Here is a 23,121-nt window from a genome sequence, read left to right on the forward strand (position 1 = left end):
ACGGTGCAAGGATAACAGTTTTATATCATTGCAGGTGGAGGTGGTGCTTTTGCTGGAATCCCAGGTAAGGCAAGGCTGGACCCTCCAGGTGGGAGGGTGGGAGGACCCACAGGTAGCCAGCACAGCCCCAAGAGAGGGTAGGTACCCAAAATCCCACCCAAGCCTGCTCAGTTCCCCTCATGCCCCCCACTTCAGGCCTGACTTCTGCACAAAGTGGCATCAGTCACAGTCTTGCCTCCCACCTCAAACCCCATCTGTGTAAGGCCCAAAAGAGCCCCAAAAATCCAGCAGTTTGTGCCAGGGGTTTGAGGACTGTAAGTTGGAACTAGGTCCTGAGACCCTGGCAACTTCTTGGAGGAGGTGGCCTGTCATTGGGGAATGCTCCACTGACCCACAAAGGACAGGCAGAGGGGAGCTCCAGGCAGAAGCAATGGGGAGGAGCTCATTCTGTCTGCTCAGAAAGAGGAGCACCAAGGAACAGGAATGGTGGTACACACCTATAATTCCAGCTACTCAGGATGCAGAGGCAGGAGTATTTTAAGTTCAAGGCTAGCACAGGCAAAGTTAGTGAGATCCTGTCTCAAAAACAAAACACAAACAAAAGGGCTGGGAGCATGACTCAAGTGGTAGAAGGCTTGCTTAGCAAGCTCAAAGCCCTGAGTTCAAATCCCAGGAATCTCAGGTAGAGAATTTAGAAGGGGCTGCTCGCCAAAGAACAGAGCCCAAATTTTTGTTCTCTTTATTTTCACAGGGGTTGGACCCTTTGGAGGCCAGCAGCCTGGTGTCCCACTGGGGTACCCCATCAAAGCACCCAAGCTGCCAGGTAAGTCAGAGGGAGGTGTCAAGGGGTTTGACTTGGCTGGGGTGTAGTGCAGAGTTCATCAATAACATGTGCAAGGCTGTGGGTACTATCCGCAGTAACACACACACACACACACACACACACACACACACACACACACACACACACACACAGGCTGGGCTCCTGCTGAGAAGTCAAAGTCGGCCTGAGGAGAATTTGTTTGGCCTGTGATTCTTCCGATGGGCACCAGGGAGTCCCTGGGTATTGAAGTCAGTTCTGATCAGCCAAAGAAAGCATGAGGAAGTAGTCCTCAGGGGCAAGACACACACATGTGCACACCTGTATGTGCACACACAGAGGCCCATAGCCCTGATGGGAATTCATGGTCATTATGGCAAGAAACAGGACTGGAGCCGGGCACCAGTGCCTCACGTCTGTAATCCCAGCTACTCAGGAGGCAGAGATCAGGAGAATGCCTGCTCAAAGTCAGCCCCAGGCAAATAGTGTCTCAAAAAAAAAAAAAAAAAAAAAAAAACCATCACAAAAGAGAACTGGAGGAGTGGCTCAAGCAGTAAGAGGGCCTGCCTAGCAAGTGCGAAGCCCTGTGTTCAAACCCCAGTGCTGCAAAAATAGAAAAGAAAAAAAAAATCCTCTGATGTCAAGCCAGCCACACTGCCATCCCATCAAGACCTGGCTGGAGCTGTCTCCCTCCTCCACCCGAGAGCCTCTAGCCGCAGCTCAGGATCCTTGAGCTAGGTAGCTAGTGACCCAGCAAGGTATGGGCAGCTGTGGGGTGGTCCCTGAGCCCACCCTGCCTCTTCTTAGGTGGCTACGGACTGCCCTACACCAACGGAAAACTGCCCTATGGTAAGGCATCCTTTCTGCTGGGCCTCCAGCTCTTTCCAGCTCCAGGGACCAGGCAGGGTGCTCCAGCTCCACCTAGATGGGCTGGGGGAGGGGTGGGTGCTGGAATGAGTACCCCCCCAAAAAAAGAACACTACCTGAAAGTTAGACTCACCTTGACTCTCAGTCCTGGCCCGTCACTTATCATGAGGGCTCAGACAGCGTCAGTGTCTATAAAATGGGTATAATGTCCTATGCCCAGGTTCATGTTCGTTTGCACTTTGGCTGGGGGTGACAGAGAGACTTGGGAACCTGAGAGGGGGGCATCGGAGGGATCTGAGAGCAGCAGGTGATCACCAAGCCTTCTCTATCTCACAGGTGTGGCAGGGGCAGGGGGCAAGGCTGGCTACCCTACAGGGACAGGTAAGGAAAGCCTCACCCTCTTGCAACCAAAGAGGCACTGGTTACCCCAGCTCCAGGGTCTCTCTGAAACGCAGGCCAGCCCCTGGTGAGAACCTGGAGGCAGATCCAGGTGAGGGGGCAGCTCTGCAGCCTGTCTGCTGCAAAGCCCCCACCCCATGCCCAGGGGTCCAAGTGGATTGTCCTGGGACTCACGCACTGGCCCTCCCTCCCCCAGGGGTCGGCTCCCAGGCCGCAGCTGCAGCAGCCAAAGCAGCCAAGTATGGTGAGTGCCTTGGAGGGCCCTGCCAGCTCCCAGTCCCCACCTCCCCATCCTTGTTACTCCTACTGAGAGCTGTTTCACAGGCAGCTGGCCACCCTGCCCCACCCACCCCACCTATCCATCTATCCCTCCCTCCGTCTCCATCCATCCATCCCTCCATCCATCCATCCATCCATCCCAACATCCCTCCATCCATTCATCCATCCTTTCATCCATCCCTCCATCCATCCCTCCATCCATCCATCCATCCCTCCATCCATCTCTCCATCCCTCCATCCCTCCATCCATCCATCCCTCCATCCATCCCTCCATCCATCCATCCCTCCATCCATCCCAACATCCCTCCATCCATTCATCCATCCTTTAATCCATCCATCCCTCCATCCATCCCTCTATCCATCCATCCCTCCATCCATCCATCCCTCCATCCATCCATCCATCCATCCCTCCATCCATCCATCCCTCCATCCATCCATCCATCCATCCCTCCATCCCTCCATCCATCCATCCCTCCATCCCTCCATCCATCCATCCCTCCATCCCTCCATCCATCCATCCCTCCATCCCTCCATCCATCCATCCATCCATCCATCCATCCCTCCATCCATCCCTCCATCCCAACATCCCTCCATCCATCCCTCCATCCATCCCTCTATCCATCCATCCCTCCATCCATCCATCCCTCCATCCATCCATCCATCCATCCCTCCATCCATCCATCCCTCCCTCCATCCATCCATCCATCCCTCCATCCCTCCATCCATCCATCCATCCCTCCATCCATCCATCCCTCCATCCATCCCTCTATCCATCCCTCCATCCCTCCATCCATCCATCCCTCCATCCATCCATCCCTCCATCCATCCCTCCATCCATCCCTCCATCCATCCATCCATCCCTCCCTCCATTCCCAACGTCCCTCCATCCCAACATCCCTCCATCTATCCATCCATCCGTCCATCCATCCCTCCCTCCATCCTCCCTTATCTCCACTCTTCACTCCTTCTTCTACCCATCCATCATCCTTCACTCCCTGTCTCTCTCTCCCCCACCCACCCATCCATCCGTCCCTCCCTCCATCCCTTCCCCCATTCTACTCATCCATTCATCCCTCCACCCATTCCTCTACCCTTCCCTCCCTATCCTTCCATCCATCCATCCTTCTTTCCTTCCTCCCTATCCTACTCATCCATTCACCCTCCATTCCTCTACCCCTCCTTCCCTATTCTTCCATACATCAACCTATCCTCCATTTATCCCTTCCTCCCACATATACCCTTCCCCAACCCACCCTCCCCCGTTCCCTCCCCATCCATCCATCCACTTTGCCTCCATCTATGGCCTCCCTCCATCTTTCCCCATCCCTCCCTCTCTCTATCACTACATCAGTTCTCCCTTCCTCTCATTCTCTCCCTCCTTCTTTCCCTCCCTCCCTCCCTCCTTCTCTCCCCCCATCCATAGGGAGCAGGTGACATCTTGACTGGACAATGAGGGAGGCATTATTTCTCCCTGGGGAAAATTAGGGACACTCCCAGAGAAGCCAGCACTCGGTTCAGATCTTAAAATAGAAGCGGAGTTTGCCATGTGCTTAAAACAGGAAGGAGAAGCCCAAGTAGAAGGGTGCCTTGGGGCTGGTGGAGTGGCTCAAGTGGTAGAGCACCTGCCTAGCAAGCGTGAGGCCCTGAGTTCAAATCCCAGTACTGCCAAAAAAAGATGCATGGAGGTTAGAATGATAATTTTAGGTGGTATCTATATGAGCATTTAAAAAATACAATAGTCATGATCCATTTAATTTCTACTATAAAAATGTAACTCACTCAAGTCTACAATCATTTGGAAAACCTTGCTGTGCCCATGCGTTCTGCAGAATGAGCACCTATCTCCCACCCCAGGAAAACTTCCAACTCAGGTCAGACGACTGAGGGGCTGATATCCTTTCCTCTGTCCCCAGTACCAGAGAGCCCTTATCTCCAGAGGGGGACAGAAGACAGCTCCCTCCAGCCCAGAGGCAGGGTTATGGGAGAAGCTGGGACCTGCCTCTTGGAGGTCCCCCCAGGCCTCCCTCTAGACATGGAGGCCCTTGGCCCACTGTAGCTGTGGGGCTGGCTGGAATGTGGGAGCCAGAGAGCTGGCGGCCAGGGGCTGCCAGAGTAAGGCAGCCAGGCGCTTGGATTGTGAACTTGGCCGAGTCTCCAGAACACAGGGAGAGGAAGCCTTGAACATTCCTTAGGGGGCCCCTCTGGCCCAGGGAGCGGTCGCTTGTGGTTTCTCCGTATGTAGCAGTGATTAGAGCGGGATTTGTCTGAAAGCATCCAACTCCCTTAATGAGCGTGTTGAAACAGACACTTTGAGGCCAAATCAAGAACTCTGGGGTGGGGACCTTCCCAAACAAGCCCAGCTGGAGAGGCTGGGGACCTGGCTCCCCCAGAGGCTAGGGCTGGTTGAAAGGCTAGCATCCGGGTGGCCTTCCTGCCCGGCTCAGGAAGGGACCATGGGGAGTCACATCGCACTGTCCCTGTCCATCAGGGGCCGGTGGAGCTGGAGTCATCCCTGGTGTTGGAGGGCTTCCTGGAGGAGCCGGCGCCATTCCTGGGATCGGAGGCATTGCAGGTAGCGTCCATGGCAACTAGGGACGGAGGTGTCCTTGACAAGGCCACCAGGACAGCACCTCACCCTCTGTGGCTGTCTTTCCAGGGGCTGGGACTCCCGCAGCTGCAGCAGCTGCAAAGGCTGCTGCGAAGGCCGCTAAATACGGTGAGTGTCCCCAGGCAGTACCTTGTGGATGCTGGGGACTCCAACTCACGAGGCTGGAGGGACTCTGCCTCTGTCCACCTACGGAGTCCCCTACCTCAAACAGAAGTGCACGCCTGCACCTGGGCTGCCACCTCCTGGTTCTCCGTGGATTGGCTCTGCAGGGAGAGGGGACCATGGGGAGCACCTGGCCCCTTCCACTTTAGCCCCACCCAGGGCCTGGGTCCCCACTGCAGGAATTCTGATTTGATTTAGAAATTGATCCTTTTCTTCCAAGTCATAGATTTAAACCCCAGAACTCCTTGGGGCCTCTCTTAGTGTCCTCCCACCCGCCTCCCCTGACCCATCTCTCTGATGAGTTGGATCCCTGCAAAGGAGATGTCAGTTCACCTGCATGTGATCCTGCACTCAGGACTGAGTGTCACCCCAGAGTTCCCCTGGATCCCCTTCCCTGGGAGGCCCACCGAGGTTGCCACAGAACTCAAGCAAGGAAGACAGCCCTTTTCCTTTCACAGGAGCTGCTGGAGGCTTGGTGCCTGGTGGGCCAGGAGTTGGGGTCCCAGGAGTTGGGATTCCAGGAGTTGGGGTCCCAGGAGTTGGGATTCCAGGAGTTGGGGTCCCAGGAGTTGGGATTCCAGGAGTTGGGGTCCCAGGAGTTGGGGTCCCAGGAGTTGGGATTCCAGGCGTTGGAGTTCCAGGTGTTGGAGGCCCAGGCATCGTGGGTGGACCAGGTAAGATGGGCTTTGTGTGTGTGTGTGTGTGTGTGTGTGTGTGTGTGTGTGAGAGAGAGAGAGAGAGAGAGAGAGACAGACAGACAGACAGAGCACAATGTAGAGACTAGTGCCAAGACATGAATGTTCCTCACTCATCCATCTGTACTCTTGACTGTGCCTCATCCCTCATCCTTCCTTCCTTGGCCTATAACAGCCTCCTAATTATCTACCACCACCAGCATCACCTCCAATTCCCCTTCTGGCTCTCAGTGAGCCCTAGAGAGCAAGAGCTGTGTCTTTTTCATCTGTGCTCCCAGCCCTTAGCTGAATACATGCTCACTAGCTGGTAGACAGGTGGCTGGGTGGGTGGATGGACAGATGGGCAGATGGACAACTGAGTGGACAGGTAAGTGGTCATGTGAATGAGTAGAGAAACTGATGAAAAAGGAGTGAGTACATGGTCGGATAGAGGCAAGAACGATGTACATACGCGGATGACCAGATAGAGGAGTTAAAAAGTAGATGGAAAGATAAATGGGTATGGAGAAAAACAGATGGATAGGTAGGTAAGGAGCTACATAAGTGGTTAGAAAGATAGTGAATGGACAGATGGACAGATGAGTGGATGGATGGATGGATGGATGGATGGCTGAGTGGGTAGACAGATGAATGGGTGGATGGATGGAAGGGTGGGTGTGTGGATGAATGGACGGATGGATGATTGGATGAATGGATGGATGGATGGATGGATGGATGAGTGGATAGCTGAATGGATGGTTGGATGGATGGTTGGATGGATGGTTAGATGGATGGATGGATGGATGGATGGATGGATGGTTGGATGGATGGTTGGATGGATGGTTGGATGGATGGATCGATGGATGGATGGTTGGATGGATGGATGGATGGATGATTGGATGAGTGGATGGCTGAATGGATGGTTGGATGGATGGATGGATGATTGGATGAATGGATGGATGGATGGATGGATGGACGGATGGTTAGATGGATGGATGGGTGAGTGGATGGCTGAATGGATGGTTGGATGGACGGACGGATGGATGGATGGATAGATGGATGGATGATTGGATGAGTGGATGGCTGAATGGATGGTTGGATGGATGGATGGATGGATGGATGGATGGATGGATGGATGATTGGATGAGTGGATGGCTGAATGGATGGTTGGATGGATGGTTGGATGGATGGATGGATGATTGGATGGATGGATGGCTGGATGGATGGATGGATGGATGGATGGATGGATGGATGGATGGGTGAGTGGATGGCTGAATGGATGGTTGGATGGATGGATGAATGGATGGTTGGATGGATGGATGGATGGATGGTTGGATGGATGGATGGATGGGTGGATGGGTGGATTGATAGGTAGATGAATAAATGAATGATTGAGTGGATGGCTTGATGGATGAATGGATAATTGGTTGAATGAGCATATGGATAGATGGATGAGTAGGAGATAGGTAAATACAAAATGGATAATTTGAAGAAGATTACATGAAGGCAGATGGTGGAAAAGTTGATGGACAGATGGGTGCATGGGTGGATAGAGAGTTTGGTGGGAGTTAGCTTGGGTGAGTGGATTAAAGTCCAAACACAGACAGACATCCAGTTCAGTGGATGAATGGATTGGTGAACAACTCTATGTTGACTGAATACATAGCAGATGTACCAACAGACAGATCGATGAACAGAGGAATATGTATTGAGCATCTCCCTCCATTCTCTCCTGACCATTTGTGTCCGCCCTGGTCTCTCCAGGGGCTGTGTCACCAGCTGCAGCTGCCAAAGCAGCCAAATACGGTGAGTGCTCGACCCCCCACCCCCACCCCCCCACACCCCCAGCTCTACTTCACCAGAACTAAAAGAGGAGAGCGATTTACCCAGGTCACAAAGCAAGTCCCTCACAGAGCAGGACTAACAGGAGAGTGTCTCCCTCGGTGCATCTGCCACCAAAGGAGCCTTGGTCTTCTCCAGTGGGGACAGTTCTCTGCCCTCCCTGCTCTAGCCAGAGCCATCTCCCAGGAATCCAATCCTGGCTGAGGATAAGACCACTCACAGTATCCCCCAACAAAGGGGTGCTGCCCCAAGAAGAGAGAAGTGGGGGGAAGAAAGGCTTTGTGGAGGAGGCCAGTCAGGGGCCCAGACATCACAGTTCCCTGTCCCCATGGACCACACTTGGGGGAAGCATGCGCTCTGCTTCCCTACCAGCCATTCCCCAGAGCCCACCCAGTGGCTCTTGCTGAGGTCTTTCCCACTGGGTTCTCTTCCCTCTACAGGGGCCCAAGCTGGAGTCGGAGTCGGAGGCATTCCTACCTATGGGGTTGGTGTTGGGGGCTTTCCTGGCGTTGGAGTCGGAGGACTTGGAGCTGGTATTTCCCGTGAGCCTCAGTTGCACCCAGTGGAGTGGCGGGGGGCTTCCCTTTCCTTCCCTTCTTTTTTTTTCTCAGTACTGGAATTTGAACTCAGGGCCTTACACTTTCTAGGCCTGTGTTCTACCACTTGAGTCATGCCCCCAGCCCATTTTTCCTTAATTATTTTTCCAATTAAAATAATTTTTCCAATTATTTTTCAATAGGCTCTTGAGTTTTTGTCCAGTTCTGCCTCAGACCATAATCCTCCTATTTATGCCTGCCTCATAGCTGGGATGACAGGCATAACCACCATACCTGCTTTGTTGATTGAGATGGAGTCTTGCTAACTTTTTGCCCAGATAGCATAGTGCTTCAATGGTCCCAACCTCTGCCTCCCTGGTGACTCGGATTACAGACATGAGCCATGGCATCCGGCTCACAAAACTTCCCTTCTGCCAGGCCATGGAGAAGTGGGAGGGACAGTGGACTTTAAGGTGCTTGGGAAGGGTGGGGAGAGGCAAGGGATCTCAAGGGCTCTTTCTTTGCTTTTCGTTGTAGCTGCAGCTCAGGCGGCGGCTGCCAAAGCTGCCAAGTATGGTAAGTAGCCCTGCCTGTCTGTCCCCAAGCCCTTCTCTCCCAGGCTAAGAAGGCTAGAGGGAGCTCACACTCAGGCCTCCAGGACAAGGTGGCAGGGCCACAGTCTCCCACTTTCTAAGTCATGCACAGTTCTTCTGCCCTTTCCAGTTGCCCACCGTTGGAATTATTGGCACCCAATTTACAACTTCACCCCAAAATAGCAAACTGGAGGTGCCAGGTAGCCCTACTATTCCTCCCACCTCCTGTCCCCTCCCCCACACAAGACATGACCACTGAATACTTTTCTCTTCTCCAGGTCCTGGGGTAGCTGGAGCCCTGGGAGGGCTGGTACCAGGTGCCGTACCAGGTGCTGTACCAGGGGCCATACCAGGTGTTGTACCAGGGGCCATACCAGGAGTGCCAGGCACTGGTGGAGTGCCAGGTGAGCTGTGTCCCCAACCCAGATATGGGATTGGTTTGTCCCATGGAAGAAGTTGACAGTCACCAGTGTGTCGTTTTACAGATGGGAAAACTGAGCCCAGGGAGGGAGAGGAGAGAAGTCAGTTTCCTCTACCGAGTCCTCCTTCCCAAGTGGGGAGGCTCAGGAATGTCAGCCGACCTCACCGGCACAGCCCAGCACTGCCTGGGACCAGGTGGTCCCATGCCCTGAGCCTCTCTGGTTCCTTACAAGTGGAGGACCCAGCACCCTTGCATCCTCTTGGGTTCTTTCTCCTCCACAGTCAGAGGCCAAAGAGAAAAGATTAAGAGACCATGACATTCAGTGACACCCTGTTTTGGTTTTTGGTTTTGGGATTTGGTTGGGTTTTTTCCCCCTACCAGAATATTTGTCTTCTGCATTCTTTCTTCTTTCTCGGAGAAAATTCCCCTTCTGAATTTCCTTGAGACATGAGCAGGAGTCGGAGGAGTGGCTAAGTGGTAGAGGGCTTGCCTAGCAAGTGTGAGACCCTGGGTTCCATCCCAACATGAGAGAGAGAGAGAGAGAGAGAGACAGAGAGAGAGAGAGAGAGAGAGAGAGAGGCAGAAAGAGAAATGAAAGGAAGGATGGAAGGAGGCACTGGTGGAAGGAGGAAAGAAAGGTGTGGTGGTGCATACCTGTAATCCCAGCCACTTGGGAAGCAGAGGCAGGAGGACTGTGAGTCCCAGGCCAGCCTGGGCTACATTGCAAGTCCCTGTCAAGAGAGAAGGATGAGGGAGAGGAAGAGGGAAACAGGAAGGTCATTTCCTGCGATAGTTTTGGACGAAGGTACTATCAGGATTTTTTTTTTTTTAACATCACAAGCAGAAAGGTTCACACATCTTTCAGGGCCTGGTTTGGAAGGGGGGAGGAGCACAGCACTGCAAGCTCCCTTTCAGCCCAGGGCTAGAGCCCATAGACTCACGCCTGCTTTTCAGGTCTGCACTGAAGACAGAGGGACAAGGATAGGAGCCCATGGGCTGGGGGTGTCCAGAGAGCCAGGCCCAGATGCACTGAAGGGGACTTATGTGGGGAGGATGGGGGAAATTCCGGGAGGGATGGGTGACAGTAGGGACCACCCCGTACCCTCTCTCTTCCCCCATCCAGGAGTGGGGACCCCAGCAGCTGCAGCTGCCAAAGCAGCCGCCAAGGCTGCCCAGTTTGGTAAGTGGCCCCACCTGTATCCCACCCTTTTCCTAGAGTGTTGCTCTCTCCTGTCCCCTGTTCAGGGGTCTGTCACATTCTGTTGTAGCTTTTGTCCCCTATGGTCCCATTTGGGGGGTACAGGTAGTGTTTCTGGTTGGGGAAGCAGCGTGAGATGAGGCCCTGGTGACCCCCCAGGATCACCAGGCTCCCCATCGCCTTCCCTGAGCCCCTGGACCTCCAGTGCAGCTGGATCTAGCCCTCCTTCTAGACCTCGTGCTGGGGTCCTGCCTTACTCCCTTGAGTTACCACAATCCTGATTGCTCCCTGACAAAGTTCCCCCATCTCTTGGTACATCTGAGGGCCACCCCAACAGTTCCAGGTACACACACTTTCCTGAGCATGGCCTCTTTGGAGCCCAGCTGTACTTCAGACCATGGGCTGGGGGGGTCTGTAAGCCTTGGCCTCTGGAACCTGACAGGTAACAAGGTTCAGACCAAAATCTTCAGGGCTGATTAGTACCCCCCACCAAAAAAAAAAAAACTCCTTAACTTCAAGTTCAAATACCCTTGGCCGGGCATAGTAGTACACATCTGTAATCCCAGCTATTCAGGAAGCAGAGGCAGGAGGATCAGGGGTTTGAGGCTTGCCCAAGCAAAGTTAGTTAGTGTGAGACTCTATCTTAAAAACAAAATACAAAAAAAGAACTGGGAGCATAACTCAAGTGGTAGAGCTTTTGCCTAACAAATATGAAGCTCTGGCCAGGCTCCAGTAGTAGCTCACGCCTGTAATCCCAGCTACTCAGGAGGCAGAGATCAGGAGGAACACGGTTTGAAGCCAGCCCCAGGCAAATAGTTCAAGAGACCCTATCTTGAAAGATGTCAGGACAAAAAAAGGCTGGTGGAGTGGCTCAAGGTGTAGGCCCTGATTTCAAATTCCATACTGCAAAAAAAAAAAAAAACCCTGAATTTGCACAAGCTTCATGTCAGGAAGAGGAAGCGGGGCTCCGTCAAGGGTCAGGGTCATCCAGCAAGCGACCAGGCCAGGGCTGGAATGAGACCTGCAGCTCCTGACTCCCAGCCCAGCAGCCCTGCCTTTGCTTCAGAACAATGAGTTTGGGTCTTGGATGAAGTTCTGCTGTTCCTACTCTCACAGGAGTGGGCCCTGGCATCGGTGGTGTTCCTGGCGGTATTGGCCCTGGTGTAGTTCCTGGCACCGGCATTGGCCCTGGTGATGTCACAGGTGAGTAGCCTGAGTGGACCTGGGGACAGGCAAGGGGGTCCCCTGAAGCCTCCCTAAGCTTCCATTCCTGAACCCTTTCTCTCCCTTCAGGAGCAGGGACTCCAGCTGCAGCTAAATTAGCCGCCAAAGCTCAGTACCGTGAGTGTCCCAACGGCCTCTCTCCCCTGTCACCACAGAGCTCATGGCTGGCCTGACTGGCCAGCTAGAGCTGGGCCCCAGGAAACACAGCCTCTTAGACCCACCCTACAGCAGGCCAGGGCTCAGAAGCACAGATTCTGCAGGAGGGAGACCTGGGTTCAAGTCCTGACTCCCGAGCTATAGCTGAGTGAACTCTGGGGTTCCCTGTACTCCTGCATCAAGTGTGGGTGTTGATGGCATTTATCGTATACAGACAGGTGTTAGAATTAAATAAGTTCACACAAAGAAAGAACAGGAAGTGAGCCAGGAGAGGGAGTAGGGTCCACAGTGGGCAGCCCTGAGGCCCATCCTGGGACAAGACAGCCTTAGTGGTGAATGGAGGGATCTTAGGAAGACCATTCTAACACAAGGCGTGGTGCATATGTCTATAATCCCAGCTACACAGGAGGTGGAGGTAGGAGAATCAAAGCCCAAGGCCAACCAGGGCAAAAGTTTGAGACTCTCTGGAAAACAAACTAAAAACAAAAAAAAAAACTGGGGAGCGACTCGAGTGGTGGAGCACCTGCCTTGCAAGTGTGAGGTCCTGAATTCAATACCCAGTACCACCGCCATGAAAAAAAAAAAAAGACAGTTCTAACACAGCATGGAGAGTGAGTGAAGGGGGCCAGTCTGCTGATGGGGACAAAGCCATGGAGGAGGCCACTGCTGACTGGGCTCCAGGGCAGGACACCTCCATAGGGGCATCTCCCCCAGACAGCTGCCACCACCAACTGCTTTCCTGTCTGCAGGAGCTGCTGCTGGGCTTGGGGCTGGCGTCCCTGGATTTGGGGTTGGTGCTGGTGTCCCTGGATTTGGGGTTGGTGCTGGTGTCCCTGGATTTGGGATTGGTGCTGGTGTCCCTGGATTTGGAGCTGGTGCCGGTGTTCCTGGGCTTGGGGCAGGAGTAGGTAAGGAGCTTCCTAGGTGAGTAAAAACTGCCCCTGAGCTCAGAGGAAGGAGACCCCTTTTCCTAGTGTTCTGCCCCAGGATGTCCTCACCCCCAGAGGTGCACGCTACACCCTCCACTAGGTTTTCCCCAGCTGTCACAGGCAACTGAGGCAGCAGATGGGGGAAGGCGAGGCCACACTGGGTCTGGAGGGGACAGGACAAGAGGATGGAAGGAAAAAACACAGTTCAGTCCTTAAATACCCTAGAGCAGATTAGCACTGGCACAAAGATACTGGAGCCCTGCATCTGGCCGTGGGAACGCCTAGCTGGGCAGCTCCAGGACTGTAAGGAAGCTTTGTAGGAAGAGGAAGTCAAGGTGGGCTCCCTAGAGGAAGCAGCAGATCCCAAGGCACAGAGCTGACACCTTTTCTTTTCCCCTAGCACCTGGAACCCTGGCCGCAGCGAAAGCAGCCAAATATGGTGAGTGCAGCCCCATACCCTGGTCCCCCGGCACCCTTGACAGCACAGAGCTGTGACAGTCAGGACAGAAAAAGGCCATTTGTAGGCCAGGCATGGTGGCTCCTGCCTATAATTCCAGCTACTGAGGAGGCAGAGGCAGGAGGATCACAAGTGTGAGGCCAGCCTGGGCAAAGTTAGTGAGACCTTTTCACAAAAACAAATACAGATTGGGGTGTAGCGAGGCCCTGTGTTCAGTATCGAGAGAGAGAGAGAGAGAGAGAGAGAGAGAGAGAGACAAAAAGAAAGAAGGAAAAGGCAGTTTCGGAGACATATGAATGACAGCAACAGACCTGGCACCTACCCACTAAACACCCACTAAACACCCACGTGCCTCCAACCACTATGACAACCAAAAACACCTGTCACATGTCCAAGTCCCCTGGGGACAACTCTGTCCTCAGTAATGGCATGGGTCCCAGTAGGTTGGGGCTTTAGGCTGCCTCTGCCTCCTCCCAAACCTCTGGCTGAGCCGAGCCTCCTCCGGGCCCCCAGGCCCCTCCCTCCCTTCCTGCCAGCAGGACACGGCCAGCGGGCCAGCCTGGAGGACGTGGCAGGTCTGCCTGCCTTGCCACTTGGCGCTCTGGCAGCCCAGGCTGGCCAGACTCATGCTGTCTCTGGCTCCGCATTCCTGGTCTCTTGGGAGCCAGGCAGGGGGCCTCAGCCAGGGCTGTGCCAATTGGCCTCAGTCTGTCCACTTGGGGCCAATTTCTACCTCGGAAAATCCCAGCTTCCTCAGTCACCTCCCCCTCCATTGCCTCCACCGTGGCCCCTGGTCACCCTCGCCTCCTCCTGGGTTCCTTGCTGGCTGCTCGGGAGTCCACAACCAGGATTGGGCTACTGGACTACCTCCCACCCGTGCACCCTCAAACACATGGCTTCATCCGCTCTGCCTCCCCTTTCTCGTCTGAAAAACGGGGTGATGGTGGTCCCCATCTTTTGTTATAATGCATAACAGTCAGGCTGAAACTTGGAGTTTGAATACCCATAATAAGGCAAAGGAGAGCCGGGTGCCATGGCTCACACCTGTAATCCCAGCTACTTGTGAGGCTGAGATTGGGAGGATCACAGTTAGAGGCCAGCCTGGGCAAATAGTTCTCAAGACTCCATCTCCAAAATAGCCAGAGAAAAATGGACTGGAGGAGTGGCTCAAGTGGTAGAGCCCCTGTTTTGCAAGCTCAAAGCCCTGAGTCCAAACCCCAGTCCCACCAAAAAAAATAATAAAAGTCAAAGGAATGGGTGTCATCATACCCTACAAAGAGGTGGGGATGTGGCACTCAGAGAGACCACAGTTATGACAGGTGGAGAAAGCAAGGCTTGCATGGGATTCGACCCTAGGGCTGTCAGGAACTAAGATGAGGGACCAACACTCAGTAGCTCATGGCCACCACTGTTATCCATCCATCTGTGGCTCCTGGCACAAGCCCAGGGAAGAGGGAATCAGGTCAGCCTGGACTACACAGTGAGGCCCTTCCTCTAAATAAATAAATTAATAAATAAGAAAACATGGAGGTGCCATTGCCCACAGGTGCAGCAGGAGCCGGGGCCCTTGGAGGCATTAGGGGTCTTGGAGTCCCAGGCGCTCTCGGTGGAGCAGGTGTTCCAGGCGGTATAGCAGGTGAGTTGTCACCCCAGGCTGAGCTGGGTGGGGAATGAGTCTGAGACCCCTCCAGATGGTCCCTCCCTGAGTCCTTCTGTCTGCGTCCCCAGGAGTCGGACCCGCTGCCCAGGCTGCCGCCGCCAAAGCAGCGGCCAAAGCCGCCCAGTACGGTGAGCACAGACTGGGTTTGAGGGAGCCCCTGACCTGTCCCCCAGGCTCCTGGGGCCCAGCCCACCTCCTGGCCCCTGTGTGCTGTCAGGGATCCAAAGCCCTGGCCTCACTCAGGCCTGGGATGGCACCTCGTCCCCTCTGCAGACAGTCTGGTCACAGTCCCCTGATCAGTGGGTTGACTGTCCTGCTCTCTCCACAGGTCTTGGGGGAGTTGGGGGACTCGGAGTTGGGGGACTTGGTGTTGGAGGACTGGGAGCTGGAGGAGTCATCCCAGGCGCTGGGGGCCTTGGAGGTGAGGGCTGCTGTGGAATCCATGAGTGGCTTGTGTGTGACAGACAGACAGACAGAGCAGACCCTTTCTTTCCTGCCCGAGACACCAGTTCAGCCCTTCCCAGCAGGAGACAGCAGGGGAGGAAGAAGGACATGGCAGAGTCAGCATGGGGCCAGCAAGCTGGGGATCCTGGGCAGACCTGGAGAAATGGTAGACCATACCATCTAAAGCCAGATTGGATCTGATTGTCCACTGTTCCTTACAAAGGTTTCTTAATTGAACACATGCCACCTTTTTCGAGGCCCTTTATATATGGTAGCTTGTACCCCGTTTTTCAAGCTGTCCCCTCCAACCCAGTCTGCCCAAGACCTCCGCCTCTCCCCCAGGGTGGCGAGGGCCCTACCCTCTCCTCTGGGATTCTGCAGCACTTAACTGGAGGCTTAAGCCAGGCTTGGTGGTGCATGCCTATAATCCCAGCACTCAGGAGGCAGAGGTAGAAGGATCACAGTCAGAGGACAGCCCAGGAAAAAGCATGAGACCTTTAATTAAAAAAAGAAAAAGCAGCTAAAGCAAAAAGGGCTGGGGCTGAGAGGGCATGGCTCAGGAGGGCTGCCTAGCAAACACAAGGTCCTGAGTTCAAACTCTGGCACAGAAAGAACCTGCCCAACCCCTGCAAGGGAGGGTTCTTTGGAATAATGATAGATAGTCAAGGGACTGGAGGTGTCTCTCAAGTGGTAGAGTGCCTGTCTAGCAAGTGTGGGGCTCTGAGTTCAAATCGTGGTACCACCCCCCAAAAAAAACCTTTGAATGATAGACCCATTTTCCAGACTTAGAAATCAAAGAGTGGAGAGAAAATTACTTTCCCAAAGTCTCCACCATCCTGGCAGACCTGTGTTGACACTTCCTTCTCTCTCTCTCTCTCTCTCTGTCTCTCTGTCTGGTGGCCATCAGGTCCTCCCATCTAAACTGGCCTGTAAAACTTCCTGTGTGCTCTACAAGACTGAGCACACAGTAGGAGCATAATAAAGGCTATTGTATGCAGCAGGGTGGCAGCATGTGCATGGACAAGTCAGGGGCAGAGAGTAAATGATGAATTGATTAGCAATTAGCAGAAGGCCTCAGGGAGGGACAGAAGTGGCATTCCTGAGCGCTCGGGTTTCCCCTCCCTCCAGGTGTGTCCCCAGCCGCAGCAGCTAAAGCGGCCAAATTCGGTAAGTGTGCCCCCAATGCCCTGTCCCCTCCCAAACCTGCTGGCAGCTTGCACCCCTATCCCTGTCACCAGGCTCTTGGTCTAAGGTGTCCCTGAGCCCATCCATCTGCCCTCTTCCAAGGTGCTGGTGGCCTTGGAGGCGTCCTCGGAGCCAGGCCATTCCCAGGTGGAGGAAGGGCCAGTATTTAAGTTCCAGTCAGCTCTGCCCAGTTCTAGAGGCACCTGTCTGTCTAGCAATGAAGCCATGTCCACAGGAGGACTCAAGTCTGGGGAAGTAAACATCCCAGGCAAAGGAGCAGGCCCCAGGGTTGGGGACAAGGCCAGCCCAGCTTAGAGCTGAGGCCATGGGGCACCACACCAGGGTGCCAGGCAGGGAAAAATTTGATTGAAAAAGCTTTGTGACTGAAGTGGGGATAGGGAGGAGGGTGTCCCAGACAGAAGGCCTGGGTGACAGGGCCACAGCAGGACCCACCTCCACCTGCCACCAACCACAAATCTCTCCCCCAGGAGTGGCAGCAAGACCTGGCTTCGGATTGTCCCCCATTTACCCAGGTACAGCTAGGTCCCTGTCCCCCAGGCCTTGTTCTGAGCTCTGCCAAGACTGCTCTACCTCCTGCTGGGAAGGGTATCCAGGGGTGGACCCCATGAAATGTGACCCCAAGCTGATACAAGGGTGTCCTTCGGTCTCCCTCCCTCCCCTCCGCAGATGAAGAATGCCAGCTTTCCTATCACACATTTTGTGTGATCCGAGGTCTCCACTCTGCAAGGCACACTGCTTAGAGTGAGCTGGGGACTGCTCCAAGGTCACACAGGAAGCTGACGCACAGCAGGGCTCTGGGCTTTGGGCTCCCGTGGCCCTTGGCACACTGCCTGCCCTGCTCCAGCCTCAGCTGGGCCCTCACTGTCAGGAAAGAAAGACTTGGTAGGCCCCAGATTTAGGGACACTCACAGCTCCTCTCCTTGCCTTGTAGGTGGTGGTGTTGGAGGCCTGGGATTTGGTGGTGAGTCAGCCAGAAAAAGGCATTTCATAGCGGGGACAGGGAGGGGGGGACTTCCGTGGGATGGAGAGTCCCATTGAGGGTGTGGCCAGTGGTGACCATGGCCTCTGGTTTGGGAAGGGGACCTTGAGGTAGCCCCCAGGGGAATCAAAGATGAAAATTCAGCCCAGACATGTAAGGACCCAAGTCACAGATTCCTCGGACTCCCAGCCGGGACTGAGTAGGCACCTGTAGCAAGACAGGGACCTGGTCACCCTGGGGCCTCTGGTCTAAAATAGACAAGATCCCCTAAAGGGGGGAAGAAACTGTGAGGGGAGGCCCAGAGTCCTTCAGTGGACCAGGCAGAGCCCAAGGCTCTAACAGATGGGCTGGGGTGCCCACCAAGCTGTCCAGGCTTCCAGGGGCAGCCCATCAAAAGGCACTGGAGCCAGGTACCTATAATCCTAGCTACTTGGGAGGCTGAGATCAGAAGAATTGCAGTTCAAGGCCAGCCCAGGCAAAAAGTTCCTGAGACCCCATCTCCAAATTAACCAGTGCAAAATGGACTGGAGGTATGGCTCAAGTGGTAGAGCCCCTGCTTTACAAGTGTGAAGCCCCGAGTTCAAATCCCAGTCCCACCAAAAAAAAAAGGACATAGGCTTAGGTCTGGGAGGAGAACATAGTTAGCCCACCCCCTCCCCAATTCCACCTTCCCACTACAGGAAAAACCCCAAAGTCCTATAGAGGGGCCCTGGGTACCCGGAGCTACCAAGATGAGTGACGGTCGCAGGAAGAAGCTGGGGCCCTGTCTACCAGCCTGGGATTAGGACAGGGGTGTCACACTTGCAGAAGAGAGGGATGCTGTAGGAAGGAATGACTGGATACCTCACACCAATCCCTTCTACCTGCGAGGCAGCCATTTAGAGCTAGGAGCAGACCCAGGCCCCTCCAGGCTCACCCTGAGCCAAGCAGTCCCAGAGCTGCTGCCCCCCGCCAACAGGGGGATCCTGAAGGAAAAGTGTAGACCTGGCAGGAACATGGAAAGAGAATGGGTGGGACAGAGCAGAGCCCTGGAGTCAGGGAAATTCACAGTCTTGCTTAAAGATGCAGACACAGCTGGGAGTGGTGGCTCACGCCTATAATCCCAGCTATTTAGGAACCTAACATCAGGAGGATGATGATTTGAGGCCAGCCCAGGAAAATAGTTCTTGAAATCCCATCTCCAAAATAACCAGAGCAAAATGGACTGGAGGTGTGGCTCAAGCAGTAGAGAGCCTGCTTTGCAAGTGCAAAGCCCTGAGTTCAAATCCCAGTTCCACCAAAAAAAAAAGTGCAGACAAGCATTGGAGGAGCGTAGAGGGCAGTTTCTTATCACCATCTCCCAAGGTTCCCCGGATACCCCTGGGGAGCCCCAAGAAGCCACAGCTCTGCTCCTGTGGTTTGCACTACCCAGACGAGGCAGACAAGGCCAGAAGTAGGAAGGGCCAGGGACAAGACCAGACTGACCCTTCCCAGGGTCTCCTTGGGCCCCTGCTAATCTTGTGATCCTGTCACAAGCTTCTCAAACACTCAGGATGAGTTTCTGAGAAAATTGCCTTGCCCTGTTTTTGCCTTTCCCCTCCCTGGTCGTTCTGCTCTCTGCCACCAGGTGGCGGTAACAAGCCAAGTTTAGCTCCAGCAGGTGCAGGAACGGTGGCAGTGCTGCCTTCCTGTTACAGGCTGGTACCTAGACATGAGTCTGGCACCTGATGGAAGTCCCTCTGAGCTCTTCCCTAAAACGCTGCCCAGAAGCAGTAGACTCAGAGCATGGGAATCTCACCTGGTCATTCCCCCACCTGAATGTGACCTGTCCCCTTCCTCATTCTAAGCCTAGATCTCATGGGTGATGTCTGAGTCTCTGCTCCCATTCCTGGCGTCCAGTGCAACTTTGTACAGTGGTCAGATTTTCCCTGGGCTGTAGCCTGGCTTCTCTTGGCTTCCCTGAGCTCCTGATGGAGGTGGAAAGGACAGAGCAGGCAGGAGTTCAAAAAGCAACCCAGGAGCCGGGCGCTGGTAGCTCACACCTATAATCCCAGATACTCAGAAGGCAGAGATCAGGAGAATCAAGGTTCAAAGCCAGCCCTGGGCAAGTAGTTGGAGAGACTCTAGCTTAAAAAACTCCTTCACAAAAAAAGGGCTAGTGGAGTGGCTCAAGGTATAGACCCTGAGTTCAAACCTCAGTCCACAGGGGAAAAAAAAGCAACCAGGGAAATTGACTACTGTGGGCTTCCCCCTGACCCAGGTGGGGCCTGCTTGGGGAAGTCCTGTGGCCGAAAGAGAAAGTGAGCTTCCCAGGACCCCTCACTCACGACCTCATCAACGTTGGTGCTACTGCTAGGCGGAGAATGTAAGCCCTCTGTGACCCCCACCCCACCCCTAGTCCCCACCTGGGAGGGGACGGCAGGCCAGCAGCCTTGAAGATGCACAGGACAAGGACACAAGAGCAGTGGCCGTGTGCCCCAACCAGGAAGCCCCCTACTTCAGAGGCCAGGGTGGATGGGCTCGGGCCCCCTGCCCCACCCCCACCCCAACCCCAGAGCTCCCCCACCCCGCACAGTCTCCATCTCCAGGGGAAATTGGTGCTACACGCTGGTGCTTCATCTTCCTGGGGGGAGGGAGGAGGGAAGGGCAGCCTTGGGGACCCCCTTCCCTAAGGCACCCCTAAAGATGGTGCAGATACTTTCTGGGCAGTCCCCACCTCCCCCTGCCCACCAGGACACCCACCCCTGGCTGCGTCCAGTTGGTACCCAAGCATCAAAGCCTCAAATGCTGGATTCGGTCCACCATTCCCTCTTTCCATGGATCCACCTGGGACTCCCCCGCCCCCCTTCTCCTGTGCCACAATGGCTGTTTCCCAAATTTGGGCACTTGGAGTCACAAGACCCCTGCTCCCTTCATTGGGAACAGATCCCTCGATCTTATGGAATCTATCCATCCATCTGTCCATCCACCTGTCCGTCCATCTGTCCATCCATCCTTACCCCCAGTTGATTGCCCAGTGCCACTTGCTGTCTGGGCACATCCACCATCAACCTGGTTCATTTATCATGGCAGCCTGTGCCCTGCCCCACCCTCATCATGCACCCCCGTCCCCCCCAACACTGGCCCAGTGTGTGGGGGCCGTGCGGGCTGGGGTAGGGCTCCCCCCCCACGCAGTACTGTATCCCCATCTGTCCCTCGAGCCACTGTACTACAAAGCATGTCCCCCAGCCCCGCCCATCTCCGTGTGGCTGTGATAGAACAATAAATATTTTATTTTTTGTCCTGGATATTTGGGGATTATGTCTGATTGTTGATGTTGCTCTTGAGGTTTTATTTTTGTGGTTAATTGAAAACAAAATTTTTTTCTTATCTGGGGAGCTGTATTCCCAGGAGAAATTCATTTTAATCACTTTGGTATTACTTTGGATGAAACACGTTTTTTAATAAGAAAAACAGAATTAACTGCTTCAGAAAAGACTAATAAATGAAAACCTTTCAAAGGAAATTGTCTCAGGATTCTTTGTGATCTTCTATCTGCCTTAAACTCCTGACCCACTGATGTGGGGTTCTTCCACTGCCCCAGTATATTGTGGAGGTGCCCACCTTCTGGGGCACAGCTCCTTCTACAAGGTCAGGTTTAACTATGAAAACCCCTTGAGTCAGGCACTGGAGGCTCACACCTGTAATCCCAGCTACTCAGGAGGCAGAGAGCAGGAGGATCACTGATCAAAGCCAGCCTGGGCAAAAGTTCTCAAGACCCTATCTCAAAAAAACCCATCCTAAAAAAGGGTTGGTGGAGTGACTCAAGTGGTAGAGCTCCTGCCTAGCAAGCATGAGGCCCTGAGTTCAAATCCCAGTACTGCCAAACAAACAAACAGTCCCCCACCCTCATGCAAGATCTGTGTAAGGCACCTCTCGCTTTTGTATAAAATACAAGAAATAACACCTTGCCGGGCATGGTGGCTCACACCTGTAATCCTAACTACTTGGGAGGCAGAGATCAGGAGGATCATGGTGGAAAGAACAAAGGAAGGAAGGAAGGAAGGAAGGAAGGAAGGAAGGAAGGAAGGAAAAAAGACCTTCAGCAACAGTGGGAGAACTAACCCCACGCTTAAGTGACCTGTTCCCAGAGCACATCCCAGAGCACATCCTCTTATTCTGAGAGCCCCAAATCCCTGAAGCCCTACAACTTGCCCACCTGGAGCCCTCGTACCCCTCTAACCACACTATGTATTTCAGATTCTAGAATTCTCTCCCCAAACCACCAAGTGCACTTGCAGGACCTCATGGCCGCATGTCACATCTGCCCTCCCGTGGGCAGAGCCCGTTGTCGGTGTGCACACCTCTAGGCAGGAACAGTGGCCGGGAGCTGTGGCAGGACCGTGGATGGCTGGAAGAGCTGTGCGTTCCTGTGCACAGACCCTTGCAGTACCAGAGAAGGGGATGGAAAGAGAAGTCAGCGATGCTTAGACGATAGGACCCGTGGAATTTTAAAGGGCAGAGGGCAATTTACCAGGCAGAGAAGAGAGAAGGGGAGGAGCAACCCTTCCAGGCAGAGGGCAGGACAGCCAGAGAGCCTGCACAGAGGGACAGAGCTGAGGAAACAGGGTGAATCAGCTGGTGGCAGAGTTGTGACTCATGAAAATGCAAAAGAGTGCTGGGCATGGTGGCTCACACTTGTAATCCCAGACATGCAGGAGGCAGAGGTAGGAGGATCATAAGTTCAAGGTTAGCCCAGTCAAAAGTAGCAAGACCCTATCTCAAAAGCAAAATAAGAAAACAAAAGGGTGGGGGAGTGGTTCAAGTGGTAGTGCACCTGCCTAGCAAGCTGAAGGCCCTGGTTCAATCCCCAGTATGGCAAAGAAAAAAAAATGGTGGATGGGCTTACAGCAAGGGCAACCCAGCCTGCCCCGGAGTGTGACTAAAGAGATCCAACCACTCATTCATTCATTCCTTCGACGATACTGGGGTTTGAACTCAGGGCCTCACACTCACTAAGCAAGCACTACACTACTTGAGCCATGCCCCTACCCTTTTCTTTGTGTAGGGTATTTTTGAAATACAGTTTGCCTGGACTGGCCTCAAATCACAATCCTCCTGATCTCTGCCTCCTGAGTAGCTAGAATTACAGGTGTAAGCCACTGGCACCCAGTTCACTTATTTCTTCATCCAACAAACAATATCTTTTGCTGGATCATCTCCAGTTCTCTGGTCTGAGGAGGTTAGCAAGTCCCAGCCTTCAGCCATGGTGACCCCTACCTTGGCCTCTCATCGCTCATGGCTTTATTTCATTTTTATTCATTGATTTATTTATTGCAGTATTGGAGCTTGAACTCAGGCCTTTGTGCTTCAGGCAGGAGCTCTACTGCTTTAGCTGCTCCTCCAGTCCATTTTGCTCTGGTTATTTTGGAGATGGGGGTCTCGAGAATTATTTGCCTAGAGTAGCCTTGAACTCTGATCCTCCTAATCTCAGCCTCCCAAGTAGCTGGGATTACAGGTGTGAGTCACCAGCATGCAGCCAGCTCATGGCTTTAAATACCACCTGCAAACAGACGACATCACCTGCACCTCTCCCGGGACCCTGGGATTGCACATCTAAGGCCAGTTTTCTCTGTGTTTTGCTTTGTTTCGTAATACTTGGGCTTGAACTCGGGCCTCCTGCTTTCTAGACAAGCATTCTACCATTTG

General features: G+C 53.8%; 1 protein-coding gene across 4 annotated transcripts in view; it reads left to right on the plus strand.

Annotated features, from left to right (window-relative positions):
* Positions 1-20,938, plus strand: part of Eln (elastin) — a 35,813-nt gene extending 14,875 nt beyond the window's left edge. The window contains exons 11-34 of one of the 4 annotated variants that reach the window (XM_020164826.2): positions 35-64; positions 752-823; positions 1,628-1,669; positions 2,024-2,068; positions 2,283-2,330; positions 4,854-4,937; positions 5,022-5,081; positions 5,594-5,809; positions 7,574-7,615; positions 8,092-8,193; positions 8,725-8,763; positions 9,059-9,184; positions 10,325-10,381; positions 11,516-11,602; positions 11,693-11,740; positions 12,529-12,687; positions 13,109-13,147; positions 14,712-14,801; positions 14,894-14,953; positions 15,154-15,246; positions 16,398-16,436; positions 16,943-16,987; positions 17,407-17,436; positions 19,694-20,938. In XM_020164826.2, the coding sequence (XP_020020415.1) occupies positions 35-64; positions 752-823; positions 1,628-1,669; positions 2,024-2,068; positions 2,283-2,330; positions 4,854-4,937; positions 5,022-5,081; positions 5,594-5,809; positions 7,574-7,615; positions 8,092-8,193; positions 8,725-8,763; positions 9,059-9,184; positions 10,325-10,381; positions 11,516-11,602; positions 11,693-11,740; positions 12,529-12,687; positions 13,109-13,147; positions 14,712-14,801; positions 14,894-14,953; positions 15,154-15,246; positions 16,398-16,436; positions 16,943-16,987; positions 17,407-17,436; positions 19,694-19,737 (1,697 nt within the window). In that variant the 3' untranslated portion in view covers positions 19,738-20,938. The remainder of the gene's footprint in view (positions 1-34; positions 65-751; positions 824-1,627; positions 1,670-2,023; positions 2,069-2,282; positions 2,331-4,853; positions 4,938-5,021; positions 5,082-5,593; positions 5,810-7,573; positions 7,616-8,091; positions 8,194-8,724; positions 8,764-9,058; positions 9,185-10,324; positions 10,382-11,515; positions 11,603-11,692; positions 11,741-12,528; positions 12,688-13,108; positions 13,148-14,711; positions 14,802-14,893; positions 14,954-15,153; positions 15,247-16,397; positions 16,437-16,942; positions 16,988-17,406; positions 17,437-19,693) is intronic. The other 3 variants (XM_020164805.2, XM_020164834.2, XM_074075740.1) reach the window with 3 other exon arrangements.
* Positions 20,939-23,121: the final 2,183 nt, after the last annotated feature.

Source organism: Castor canadensis, chromosome 6 (genome assembly GCF_047511655.1).
Source record: "Castor canadensis chromosome 6, mCasCan1.hap1v2, whole genome shotgun sequence".
NCBI lineage: Eukaryota > Metazoa > Chordata > Mammalia > Rodentia > Castoridae > Castor > Castor canadensis.